General features: G+C 36.7%; 1 protein-coding gene across 2 annotated transcripts in view; it reads right to left on the bottom strand.

The window, feature by feature from the left end:
• Positions 1-14,052, bottom strand: part of LOC137623778 (multidrug resistance-associated protein 1-like) — a 142,437-nt gene that overhangs the window by 63,886 nt on the left and 64,499 nt on the right. For both annotated transcript variants that reach the window (XM_068354603.1, XM_068354597.1), the window contains exons 2-6: positions 9,218-9,549; positions 8,674-8,850; positions 7,591-7,716; positions 5,497-5,634; positions 4,047-4,172 (exon numbers count right to left, since the gene is read on the bottom strand). In XM_068354603.1, the coding sequence (XP_068210704.1) occupies positions 4,047-4,172; positions 5,497-5,634; positions 7,591-7,716; positions 8,674-8,850; positions 9,218-9,334 (684 nt within the window). In that variant the 5' untranslated portion in view covers positions 9,335-9,549. The remainder of the gene's footprint in view (positions 1-4,046; positions 4,173-5,496; positions 5,635-7,590; positions 7,717-8,673; positions 8,851-9,217; positions 9,550-14,052) is intronic.

Genomic DNA, 14,052 nt, shown 5'->3' with positions numbered 1-14,052 from the left:
GAAGAGACGGTTGTAGAAGCCCGGGGATTGATGGTCCCGGACTATGACTACCGCTTCCTTTTGTAGCAAGAGCGACACCTCTTGTTGCAACGCTAGCCTCTTGTCCTTCTCCTTGTAGTTGGGAGAGAGGTTGATGGGAGATGTAGCTAGAGGGGGACTGCGGCAGAACGGAATTCTGTATCCCTCCCTTAGCCACTTCACAGACTGAGCGTCTGCACCTCTGCTCTCCCAAGCTTGCCAGAAGGTCTTGAGTCTGGCTCCCACTGCTGTCTGGAGAGGAAGGCAGTCAGAACTTGCCTTTTGCGGACTTGGAACCCTTCTTGGATTTGCCACGGTGACTGTCGGCACGGGTACCTCCTCTGCTGGAGGTTCTGCCACGAAAGGGCGGGATGAACCTAGTTGCAGGAGTGTCTACTGCTGCAGGGCGGAAGGGTCTAGGCACGGAAGGTAAGGTTTTAACCTTACGTGCAGAAGATGCCATCAGATCATGGGTATCCTTCTGGATAAGAGAGGCAGCCATCCCCTTAATCAGCTCCTCCGGAAACAGACACTTGGAGAGAGGAGCAAACAACAACTCTGACTTCTGGCAAGGAGTGATACCAGCCGATAAGAAGGAGCAAAGATGTTCTCTCTTCTTGAGCACTCCCGACACGTACGAAGCCGCAAGTTCACCAGACCCATCCCGAATGGCTTTGTCCATGCTAGACATGATCAGCATGGCAGAGTCCCTATCTGAAGGGGAAGTCTTCCTGCTTAAGGCTCCCAAACACCAATCGAGGAAGTTGAAGATCTCGAAGGCACGAAAGACTCCCTTCAACAGATGATCCATATCAGAAAAGGACCAGCAGATCTTCGATCGTCTCATAGCCAACCTGCGGGGAGAGTCAACCAGACTTGAGAAGTCGCCCTGGGCAGAGGCAGGAACTCCCAAGCCGGGTTCCTCTCCCGTGGCATACCAGACGCTCGACTTGGAAGCAAGCTTGGTAGGCGGAAAGATGAATGCAGTCTTTCCCAGTTGCTTCTTGGAATGCAACCACTCTCCCATAACCCTCAAAGCTCTCTTAGATGAACGTGCGAGAACAAGCTTGGTGAAGGCAGGCGCAGCAGACTGCATGCCCAGAGCAAACTCGGAGGGAGGAGAGCGAGGGGTTGCAGACACAAACTGCTCAGGATACAAGTCCCTGAACAAGGCAAGGACTTGACGAAAGTCTAAGGAGGGAGGCGTAGACTTGGGCCCTTCAAAGTCAGAGTGTGGTTCATCCAAGTGTGCAGCTTCGTCATCCGATACTCCATCATCCGAAAGCTGAGTAGGAAGTGGCAAAGGCAGAGCAGAAAGCTGAACGGCTGAATCCGGCAGTACGGGTGCATGCGTAGCTGCGGATCCAACATCATGCCGCTGCTGGTCAGTCTGCGAGCTGGCAACAACAAAAGCAGAGTGTTGGTGCGTGGGAGGGGCTGCGGTGGGTTGCGGAGCATGCTGTATGGTATGCGGAGCATGCTGTAAGGTATGCGGAGCATGCCGCATGGGTTGCGGAGAATGCCGCATAGTGCTGGAACCCGGCAGCTCTACAGCACCTTCCCACTGCTGATGCGGTAGCTCACGCATGTCAACGGATGGTGCAGCAAGAACATGCGTCTGGCAGGGTGGACTGCGCATCGGTGGTGGAGCTCTCACAGGTGGAGTGTGGGAGCAGGCAGCCGCAGTATCTGCTGAGCGCACAACCTCGGCGGGTTGTAGGTTAACAGGTGCAGTGTTAACCTTCTCAGCATGATACTCCTGCATGAATGCCGCAAGCTGAGACTGCATAGTCTGCAGCATGGACCACTTAGGGTCTACCGTGGTAGGAGCAACAACAGACGGAGCAGTAGCCTGTTGAGGAACCACTCTACCTCTCTTGGGAGGTGTGCAGTCATCAGATGACTGCAGCGAGTCCGAACTGACCCAGTGGCTACACCTGGGCCGTTGGACTCGCTCGGAAGGGACCTTACGTTTGAGCGGTCGTGAAACCTTGGTCCATCGTTTCCTCCTGGAAACTTCTTTCACAGACGAGGAATGTAAGGGCTCATTCGTCTGTTTGTGGATGGGACGATCTTTGACAGATACGTCCGCAACCACTGAGGATACATCCGTGCGCCGATCAAGGGCTGCCGAACCCTTTGGTCCTTCGACATTGCTTCTCCCCTGGGCTTGGGAGCTTGCAAGAGGTCCCGGACTGGGAGGACGACTGGCACGCACAGATGTACCCTCATGCGCAACACTGACACTGACACTTTTCACATCACTAGCACTGATAACACTTCCCACTGCACTTTTCGCTTTCAGCTCTCTGACATCTGCCAAGAGCTGATTACGGTCATTAGCCAATGACTCCACTTTGTCACCGAGAGCCTGAATGGCACGCAACATATCCGCCATGGATGGCTGAGCACTAGTAGCAGGTTCGGGAGTCACCACCACAGGGGAAGGAAAAGGTTGAGGGGCATGGGGAGAGGAAAAATCCACAGAGCGAGAAGAACTCCTCCTGATTCTCTCCTTCTCTAACCTACGTGCATTTTTAAGGAATTCGTTAAAATCGAATTCCGAAAGCCCAGCGCATTCCCCACATCGATCTTCCAATTGACAGGATTTACCCCTACAATTGGAACAAACGGTGTGAGGATCTATAGAAGCCTTCGGAAGACGCCTAGCACAAGTCCTAACACTACACTGCCTGTACTTAGGGACTTGAGACTGGTCAGACATCTTGAATTTAAGAAGTAGTCAAGGGGGAATTCCAAAATCTAGCAAAGTTCGTTAACAATTAATCCAAATGAATTCCAAAAGCTTGCTAAGCTAATGATAAAGCTTCCTGAATAGCGAAGGCTAAACTCTAGAGTGAATACATCACCAAATCGTGAACAACAACTCCAGAATCAACAGCGTATCCAAGTAGGTCTTGCCGGCGGCACGACAGAGGAAAAATTGAGTTCTTGTTGACAAGAAGTACTTGAGTACCTACTCACAGATGGCGCTGTTGTGTACACCCCCACCTGGATAGCGATCGCTGGCGTATCCCGACCGTAGATTTCTGTCGGGCAACGGAGTTGACAGCTACATGATCATCGGGTAAGATTAATATTGAAAAAAGTGTTTTTATTTTCCACAGTAGATTATGCCTTTACGACTGCACTAGCATAGGTGAGTGACTTTCATGCTTACGTACAGTTCTGTATTTAGGCGTGTTCCGACTTTCATTAAGATTGGAGTTACAACCCACTGTAGGAACAGATCTCTGCTACCTTAGGGCCTGTTGTGAATAATCTTTCTCACTACACCATGGATAATACGGGAAATATTTAATCATAAGGAGTAGCTTAATGGAGAAAATTTACTGTTTATAATATTGGCAAGGATAATTCTTCAAAACTTTCATGTCCTTAAGAGCATGAATCTCTCCCTCTAGTTATTGAAATCCATTTGGGTGGCATTTGAATTCCAGACCTCCTTACTAAAGGCTCTCTAATCTGGCTAGCAAAACACTTGGGTAGATAACTATTTCACTTTTAAATTTAAATGTAACAAAAGGAGTTTTGTTTTGTAACAGGTAGCAGTTCAATTATGTTTCACTCACTAATGTAGAATAACCCTTGGATGAAAGTCATAAATTCTAATTTTAAGATTTTTCAAACATGAAGGCCATACAATTACAAAGATAACATTTATTTGAACATGATATAAAAAAGGCAAAGATAGCAAATTCCTTGGATGTGTTCATGAAATTGTTATATTATCATAGGAAACTGGTAAATAAACTTCTCTGAAAGCAAAAAATATATTTGAATTTCAATACTTTAAAGCCAAGTCTTCTCCATCAAAAAGTAGAGAGAAAATTTTTGATAGCTCAAAAGTACCTAATTTAATATACACTAATTTGATTAGCAACACTTCTTTAGTTCTTTACTGTAATATTAAGACTATGTTTGCTGAATTCATCCACGGTATAATGGTTATCTAAATTGGCCAAAACAGTAGATAAAACAACTAGAAAAAAATATGCCAAACATACCTTGGGTTTGTTGAACCATTTGGACTCAGGAGGACTGTCAGCAAAACAGTTAACAATAAATAGAGCAATAGCACCAATGTATTGCAGCAGGAAGGTTACCACCAGAAGAATGTCCAACTGATCATTCTAGAAAATAAAGAATTTGAATGTATAGTACTGCATATTCAATTTTTTACATATCTTTTAAAGTTAAGCATGTATATTTCTCATCCAAGGCGTTGGTTACAGGTGTACAGTAAGTAATCCTTTATTTGAAAATTCCAAGCATTCTTTAACTTGGATGAAACTTTCTAGTTTCTTGCTCTGCCCAATGATGATCAACAAACAGCTCAAATACTTGAGTCCAAGTACTGATGGAACTCAGTGCAGGCTTAACTTCACTAACTGTAAAACTAAATATACACCCATTCTATAAAAGGAAATAAGATAGTTCTAAATAAATCTATCAGGCTGATCGAGCACAAATATATTACAATATAGCTAAACTTTCCACACAATAAATTTATGATCATGATATATATATATATATATATATATATATATATATATATATATATATATATATATATATATATGTATGCATATATGTATATATATACATATATATATATATATATATATATATATATATATATATATATATATGTATATTTATATATATATATATATATATATATATATATATATATATATATATATATATATATATATATATATATATACATATATATATATATATATATATATTTATATATATTTATAGATATATACATATATATATAATATATAATATATATTATATATATGTATATATAATATATATATATATATATATATATATATATATATATATATATATATATATATATATATATATATATATATTATATATATGTATGTATGTATATATATATAAATATATATATATATATATATATATATATATATATATATATATATATGTATATATATACACATATATATACATATACAGTAAATATACTACTATACATATGTCTTACCTCATTCATAAATCTAAGACCCTTATACTTAAATTTAATGGTAAAAGGCAGAGATGACAAGGATAAAATATTAAAAATATAAAATATATAATTTGGTAAAGATAAAATAAATTTGTAGAAAAGTCTCTTTTTTAATATCAAGGTACTGTAATTCCTTTATAACATTATTGCAAAATGGATGAAACATTCACATCATCATAGTATCCTACAAATATGTCAACAGTAAGCCTAACGAAGTCAAATGATGTAATTATTAAAAATTTCCTCTTGTATCCTCCTGTAAGTTTATTAAATATAAAAAAAAATATACATTATAACGGAAATCTTTCCTAAATAATTCAAGTGCCCTTATTATTCATCTGGCTAAGAAAAATGACAGATGGAAGATAATTGAAGGTATTAATAAAATTAACAATAATGTTACTCACTTTGTGTACTATGTATACGACAGTAGTAATGAACTGAGGTACCCCACACAAAATTAGTGCCGTCCAAAAGCAGTATATAATACCACTTGTCTTCTCGCCGTGGTGCCTTCCCAAAATTACCAGAACTAATTGTAATGTCTGAAATATACAAAATTATATTTATATTGGTGAAATGACGAAAATCATAATCCGAACAGCAGTCAAAATTCATGAATCGAGAAAACAAAATTGCTAGCTTTAGAAAGCTGCTACTAACCAAGAACCAAAGAAGACAACAGTTTATGAGATTTTTTTATATCATGGAATTAAGGAGGGATAGATTTGCTAAAACGTGTAATAAAATTTCTCTAGTAGATTGAAAGAATTAATAATAATTATAGAAAATTGGACGACGATTTGCTAACAATGAAAAGTATATTGACTTGTATGGTAAATTCCAAGAGACAATCTCAGAACATAGGTTAAGTGATTTGATTATCTATAACTAATTAATCCATAATAAAGATCTCCATCACCTGAAATATATTCGTAAATGATATAATTCAAGACCTTTACTTGCATGTCTGCAACTCGAACCAGACAAAAGACTTCTAGATAAAGGATAGAGAAATCAATAGGATTTTCTATATATACTGATGTAAGAGTTAAAATGGCCGAGAGATAATCGTGATAATTTGTCCACAAAGACACTAATGCATGCAACAACGCGTGTTTTTTGTTAATAAAGTAGTGGACACATCATAGGATTACGGTCAATGTTAATTCCTTTATTACATTCTCGTAATTAGCATTGATAATACCCAAGCACAATAAAAGTCTTCGAACAACACAACAAAGAGAGGTTATGATAATACTTCTCAAATTCACAATTATGTCTTGTACATTAATACGCTAACATCACCAAATACGTGTATGCACATATTCCATACAATATGCATATAGAAATACAAAGCCTAAGAGTTGAGCTTGAAAAATGCAAGAATCAATACTGAGGATACACACTAACACGACAACATTACAAATGCAAGCTTAAGCTGTAAATTAACGTAGCATGAATACATCATCAAACTTCATAGATTATATGCTAAGACCATTCAAATTCCAGTCTCAGTAATTCTTTACTCATAACAAAAAATCAAACTCTGGTAGTCATAAATAAGCTTGCCAAGTTTGGAGAGTAATTTCGTCAAAATGCTGAAATTATTATTATTATTACTTGCAAAGCTACAACCCAAGTTGGAAAAGCAGGATGCTATAAGCCCAATGGTTCCACCAGGGAAAAATAGCCCAGTAAGGAAAGTAGAAAAAAGAAACAAACTACAAGAGAAATAATGAACAATTAAAATAAAATATATAAGAACAACAACGTTAAAATAGATCTTTCATACATAAAATATAAGAGACTTGTGGCATAAGTTCCCCCCCACAAAAAAAAAAAAAAAAAAAAAAAAAAAAAAAAAAAAAAAAAAACAGATAATGGAAAAGAAGGGAAAGGTGAAGAATAATCCTGATGACATGCAATAAACGTTTATTCCTGGAATTCAGTTATAAAAACTGTGGCAGGAAAAGAATTGGACAGCTTAGCAGTTTAGGTAAAAGATGCGTCCAGAATATAAAGAAAAATAGGCGTATTTAAATCAAAATAAGTGATGAAGCAACTCCCCTACTTCTCCTCAGTCCTATACTTCAATATCAAAATCACTTTATAACAGACTATGGCAAAAAAGATGAAAAGGTGTTGTTATTAATGAAAATTAATGCATTGGTATTGCCTGGTAATGACCTGAAGTTAATGCAAATCACAATTGTGTAATGTTACTTCTAAATGTTTTGAGGGTATTTACTCTCCATAATTGCGTTGGCGTTATAACAAAAATAAACGATGCCAACATCAATAAAAAAGATAAAAGCGTTTATGACGGAATATAAATGTCACCAATTATTAATCGAAAACGGCTGAAAAATTCATGATTATCCTGATATTTGTGGCTGTCTTATCAATGGTATATTTGATATTAAACTAACCTAAATACCGGATTCAGGACAGAATGAAAAGAAAATTGCAAATTTGCGTTTAATGCTGGTTCTACTTACGTATGAAGACATGAGAATTACAGGAGCTAAGAATTCATTGGATGGAAGAGGCAGGCCTTGGGAAGATAATATTATTGCCCATATTAACTCTACTGCTGTTAATACTATCAGCAGGACGGAAATAACCTGTGAGACGAAAAGTTATACATAACAATTACAATGAATATCTGCACAAGAAAGACAGAAATGAAGTAAACATTAGGATTAACATGTATGACCATATCTTGTATTATTTCATTTAATTCATCCTTATTTCTATAGTTTTATATTTCATTAAAAAAATAGGACAAATCTACAAAATTACTATGAAAAAGGTAAATAATTAAAATGTCTAACATGACTATAGATATTTAATTCTGTTTATTAGCAGTGTTGTTTATTATTTCTTTTGCAACATTTTGTTTTGTCAAAGTTTAGTAAATGATAGTCTACGGTTACCATGGCTGTTCAAACGTGAGCAAAAACTATAAGTATATTAATAATCAAAACGATTGCCAATATACAGACAACTGGTATGAGAAATAAAGTTCAAGTTGTATTATCACATTTGAATGAAAAATATCACAAATATGGATCCCATAGAATGAAAATAAATTCTATGGCTTGTGATTGTTTAAAACTAGAGAAATCTGGGGGTTAAAATCATAAAAAAAAAACAATTTAGTAGAACGTTGAAAAGATTATTAAATATTTTAGTATAATATAATCTCCCCCACCCCCCAAAAAATCACTTGTTCATAAGTAATCGCTGTAAACGCGAATCCCACAAATTATTTCTGAAAAAAAAATTAACAAATTAAATATTAGTCATGAAGATAACATATACAGTAGACGTGCACCAGAGTGTACTATATGCTAGATGTCTTTTCTGCATATTAGTGTTATCTACACTATCATTAAGACCAGACGTATTTTAGGATATATTAAGTTATGTTCACATTAAAGTTGTATGATGTTCAATACCCAACCGGGAACCTTTCCACGTGTTTCAGTTGTCAACATCATTGTCACGAAGTAAATAGGATGTGTTTGACAAATGGTTTGCAAAGCTGTCTAATGAAAAGAATGACTTTCAATACTTACAACTTTCGTTTTTCTCAAATAGGTCCAGGGTACATAGCGCAGACCTCTGCGTCTCAGGAGGTAGACATGTACGGGCGCCAACACCCACAGTAAAAGGCAGGGACCCCAAATCAAGACTGTTCTTTCCATGCAGAGGCCCATGTCAGGCAACTCCCCGTCCCACGACAGCGAAGCATTCTGGATAAAATTGAGAAAATTTTTGTAATTTTGAATTAGGAGATGATAGATTGAGATTAATTCATTTTTTGTTTTAAATTTACTGGTCGTTTGCTTTTTACCAGTGTTTTGCATTAAAATTCAAATGCATTTTAATTTTTGAAGGGCTGAAGTTATACTAATCTCTCTCTCTCTCTCTCTCTCTCTCTCTCTCTCTCTCTCTCTCTCTCTCTCTCTCTCTCTCTCTCTCTCTGCATAAATATATATACACTTGATTTTACATACAAAAAGGCACGAATATATATATAATACAGAGGAAAAAACTTCAACTTTCAACAGTTCTTTATAATAATAACCCATAAGTATATTTAGCTTTACGTGTCCTTACCCATAATGGCGAGCCACACAGGTTCGAAATGTGATCCAGGGTTCCTTCGACGTCATCTCTTGGCACCAAATAAGAGGAGTTTTCTGTAGAAACTGACATTTCGTCCGATATATTCATTTTTGCTGTAGCACTGCAGTGATCTTGATCTTTAAAGTATTAATAAACGTGACGTTTCCTTAAAGTACTTGCTTGTATAAATCTATAAATCCCCAAATCGGCTATAAAAAAAGATGTGTTTTGGACAGACACAGTTTCTATAATTTTTAACTTTCCTCCTAGACTCAACGCTCATCCTTGTAGACGTCGAACTCCTTTCAATCAAGCGGGCAAAACTGAAAGAAAAGGAAAACAAGTTTACTTTTAGAACAAATGACTACTTTTGCATACACATTTCCCATCATTCTGGTTTCTAGGGCTTCATTGTAACCCATCGCCCCAAGAGGCCATAGTTTCAAGGTTCGAAATCATCTTGGAAGGGTATATCTTTCCAAAAAGTCAACAATTACTCTAGAATTTTGAAGCCGACTGATTATACAGTTACATGATTTTTTTTTTAATTTTTCGGAATGTGTTAAAGAGGGAACTTTAGTTTCCTACCTACCATAGGAAACCCTTGCACTGATTCTCTTTTTTCCTTTCCTCTTTATTTCCATCTTGGCCCTGGGCGTTGAGACCAGTCTCACTAGCCCCAAAACTACCTTTTAAACTTGTTTGAATAAAACTTTTTTTTTAAGACATCAAGCGACTACCTTTAGAAAGAGCACCGACTCTTTTACAATCATCCAAAATACTACATTAAAAGTCAGAAAAAGGTAACAAACTTGAGAATCTACAGCAAAAGTATAATCTTCATCTTCAAGAAAATACCAATGGTCACTACTCTCAACAAAGACTTTTAAAGTGTAAATTATTCAGACATCATTCTGTCCACAAAATACCAGGCCGGCATTTGAGCAATATTTTACATGAAATATATAATATATTAACTACCTCCGTGGTAATACCGTACAACCGAATACAAATTTTTATTGTGTGTGTTTGGGAGTCATAAAAGGGCCAGCCATTGAACCTTCCATCCATATTCCAGCAGAGCAAACCAGTAGAATTTTTATTATTATTATTAATATTATAATCATTATGATTAGCTAAACAACAAACCTAGTTAGAAAAGCAGGATGCTATAAGATCACGGACTCCAATAGGGAAAGATAGCCCAGTGAGGAGAGGAAATAAGTAAATAAATAAACTACAAGAGAAGTATTGAATAATAAGAATAAAACATTGCAAGAACAGTAATAACATTAAAATAGATCTTTCATATATAGATTATAAAAAGATACTTTTGTCAGCCTGTTCAACATAAACAAGAAGCAGTAGTATTAGCAATTGGCCTAGATGGAGTAAGAAACTATAACACGTTATCATCAAAGAACTAGCGCTTGTTCAGCCATCTTGCAATACAGTAACATTAGAAAACAACCAAAGAAAACTATTTGCAACGAACAGATTAATCGCTTTGGAGGGAGAAAGACGGAGGAAAAGTTTAACTGGTGATAAAATTCGATAAATGGCCTTACTTTTGCAGGGTCAGAGAGGGGAAAGTTGGGGGTTGAATCACACCACGCAGAAAAGGGAAAAAGGGTTGTGGGGATTCCCCCTCTATGGCAATAATCACCCCGGGGATAAAGGGTTACGGGAAATAGGGATAATGTATAGTAGGGGTTTTATTTGCACGCGTGGGTCCATTATCTATTTCATAAATAAATAAACATACATGTGAATTGTATACACGGTATAACGTTTCTACATAAAATACATATGTAAATGTGTATATTTTTTCAACTATGTTGTTTCACTTAATGAATTTCCTACAAATGAAAAGACAATCGCCAACAAATATACTTCAAACTGTTGTATGGTGGATAAACCACGTACAGAAAACATCTGAAATATTGACCGCCTTATATACATTAAGGACAGTTTTCCCGGTCTTACCACACAGGGAAACTCTACGCTCAACAGGACATACAAGATCTGTTTGTCGTATACAATCTTCTGTATTTTTACTATCTCATTGCGTATTCCACGTTAATTGTCAAATCAACATTATCGAAGCACTTTAGAAAACAAGAATTTTCAGTTGTTCTTGAAATCCCTATTATCTTCAGTCTTTCGGATGTCTAGTAGGAGCCTTTGCATAGATCTGGGGCCGCACACTTGAAAGATCTACAGTAGAACCTACAAGAGACACATCTTGGCTCCAATAACTTGAAACCATTTGTAACTATTCTCGTGTCGACACGATTCGTTGGCTACATCAAGGTGGAAGAAGTCTGGGTTACATGATACTATCAATTCTCTTATATACATTATTTTGGACGTCCGGCTCTGATACCTTGACGAGTTATTGCACATATCTTAAACTATATTCTAGCTTTAATAGGTAGCCAGTGTAATTCAATTAGCATAGGAGTAATATTTTTTCTCAGGGGGGGGGGGGGATACCTTTTATCAGTCTTGCTCCTCTGTTTATTATGTTTTGTAATTTCTTATATTGCAGTTGGGTGGACTGTTGTAGAGGGAGATACAGTAGTCAATTTCGGCAATAACACAATTAATCAATATCCTTTTTATAAAATATGCATCCAGGTACTTCTTTATAGGTAGTAGGTTGGCTAGGGCACCAGCCACCCGTTGAGATACTACCGCTAGAGAGGTATGGGGTCTTAAGACTGACCCGACAGTACTACATTGGATCCTTCTCTCTGGTTACCGTTCATTTTCCCTTTGCCTACACACACAAACACACTGAATAGTCTGGCCTATTCTTTACATATCCTCCTCTGTCCTCATACACCTGACAACACAGATTACCAAACAATTCTTCATCACTGTAATGATTCAGTGGCTACTTTCCTCTTGGTAAGGGTAGAAGAGAGACTTTAGCTATGGTAAGCAGCTCTTCTAAGAGAAGGACACTCCAAAATCAAACCATAGTTCTCTAGTCCTGGGTAGTGCCATAGCCTCTGTACCATGGTCTTCCACTGTCTTGGGTTAGAGTTCTCTTGCTTGAGGGTACACTTGAGCACACCATTCTATCTTATTTTTTTTCTTTTTTTTTGTTAAGTTTTTTATAGTTTATATAGGAGATATATATTTATCTTAATTTTACTCTTCTTAAAAAATTTTATTTTCCTCTTTTCCTTTCCTCACTGGGCTATTTTCCCTGTTGGGCCCTTAGGCTTATAGCATCCTGCTTTTCCAACTAGGGTTGTAGCTTAGCAAGTAATAATAATAATAATAATAATAATAATAATAATAATAATAATAAAATCAACGTTTCAAAGGTAATGTCCAACGTTTATTACTTCATTTCTTTGAACACCAAGGCAAATTACAGTCCAGTAATACACCTAGGTCATGAACGCTACTAGATATCGGGACAGGATTGTTATCAATATCTATTTGGATGTCACATAAGTTCACAAGTTTCTTAAGTTGTTTTTCTTTCATACTACCATAAACTCAGTTTCATTTTCAGATAATTTCAGTTGTTTAACTGTCATTCATTCCCTAACGCTGGTAAGAACCGGGTTTACAGTTTCAGAGGTATCATTGTCATTCACAGAGAAGAAAAATTGTGTTTTAACCGCAAATAGTTTAAACTTAACTTCATATCTCTGTAGTACTTCTGATAGATCTATAGTATAGAACCAAAATAAGATTGAACCTAGTACACTTCCCTGGGATACCCCTCTGTTTAATGGTTCACATGATGAATGAGCGTTTCTGTCAGCAGGTAATCTTTTAAATAATCACTTGTCTATTAATAGAACTTGACAGCCAATCAAGTGGCGAGTACGATATACTACCTGGCCAATGGAGTCCCAGGAGGTGTCAATAGCTTGTGGTTCTTTCCCAAACTTTAGTGTCCGGTAGGAGGTTGTGAACCTCTTAGGAAGGCGCTTATATATCACAGATAAGCATTTCTCCTGAAGCCCAACAGTAACCATAACATAAGAAGCCAGCCAATCACTTTGTCTCAAACTGTTACCACATTCGTAGTAAATGAAATGACATGTTCGCCCTGGGAGAGGCAATAGTTTGGTGTTCAATTATAAGAACCAAAAGGCAAAGGAGTACCTCATTAAGGGTTGTGGTTTCCTTTGTGGAGAGAAATATATAATTTGAAAATAACCTCAATATTAGGTTTTATTAGTCATATTAACGAATGTAGAATAAGGATATGTGTAAAATAAAAGGATAGCATACACAGAAGAAAGGGAACTAGAATAAATAGAATTAAAAGCTATTGAGAGAAACGTTTATAACTGGAGCATGAAAGTCCTCTTATCTCTCAGGTATTCACGTTTAACCTGGACATATGTTGAACACCAACATAGAACGACTAAGTGTTTGATGTATGGATATAAACATATTGGAACCAGTGACTATATTTTCAAAGCTAATGCATAACTCGGTACTCACCGAGATTCGCAGAGAATGCATCACCTGTAGAGAAATCACCAAAGTAACACAAAACTACATAATGTATGTATAATATCAATGCACAATTACGTCGATGTAATAACAAATGGAATATAGAGAAGCCTGTAACTACTAACATATAAATCATCGACGTTAATCATTGTCTGGCATATGTACTTGAGATAAATAATATGTCAAGTTTGTAATGATGCAAACTCATTTACTGTATTTTGTTAATGTCAATAGGTTTGACCACAAGCAATAAAGTGTGAATTTAACACTTCAGTATCCAATTACTCAATTATCAGGCGACTACAGAGGTCAATGGTGATCATGTCCTCACTCTT

Source organism: Palaemon carinicauda, chromosome 2, assembly GCF_036898095.1.
Source record: "Palaemon carinicauda isolate YSFRI2023 chromosome 2, ASM3689809v2, whole genome shotgun sequence".
NCBI lineage: Eukaryota > Metazoa > Arthropoda > Malacostraca > Decapoda > Palaemonidae > Palaemon > Palaemon carinicauda.
The sequence above is the reverse complement of the archived record's forward strand: the minus strand, read 5'-3'. Positions and strand labels throughout refer to the sequence as shown.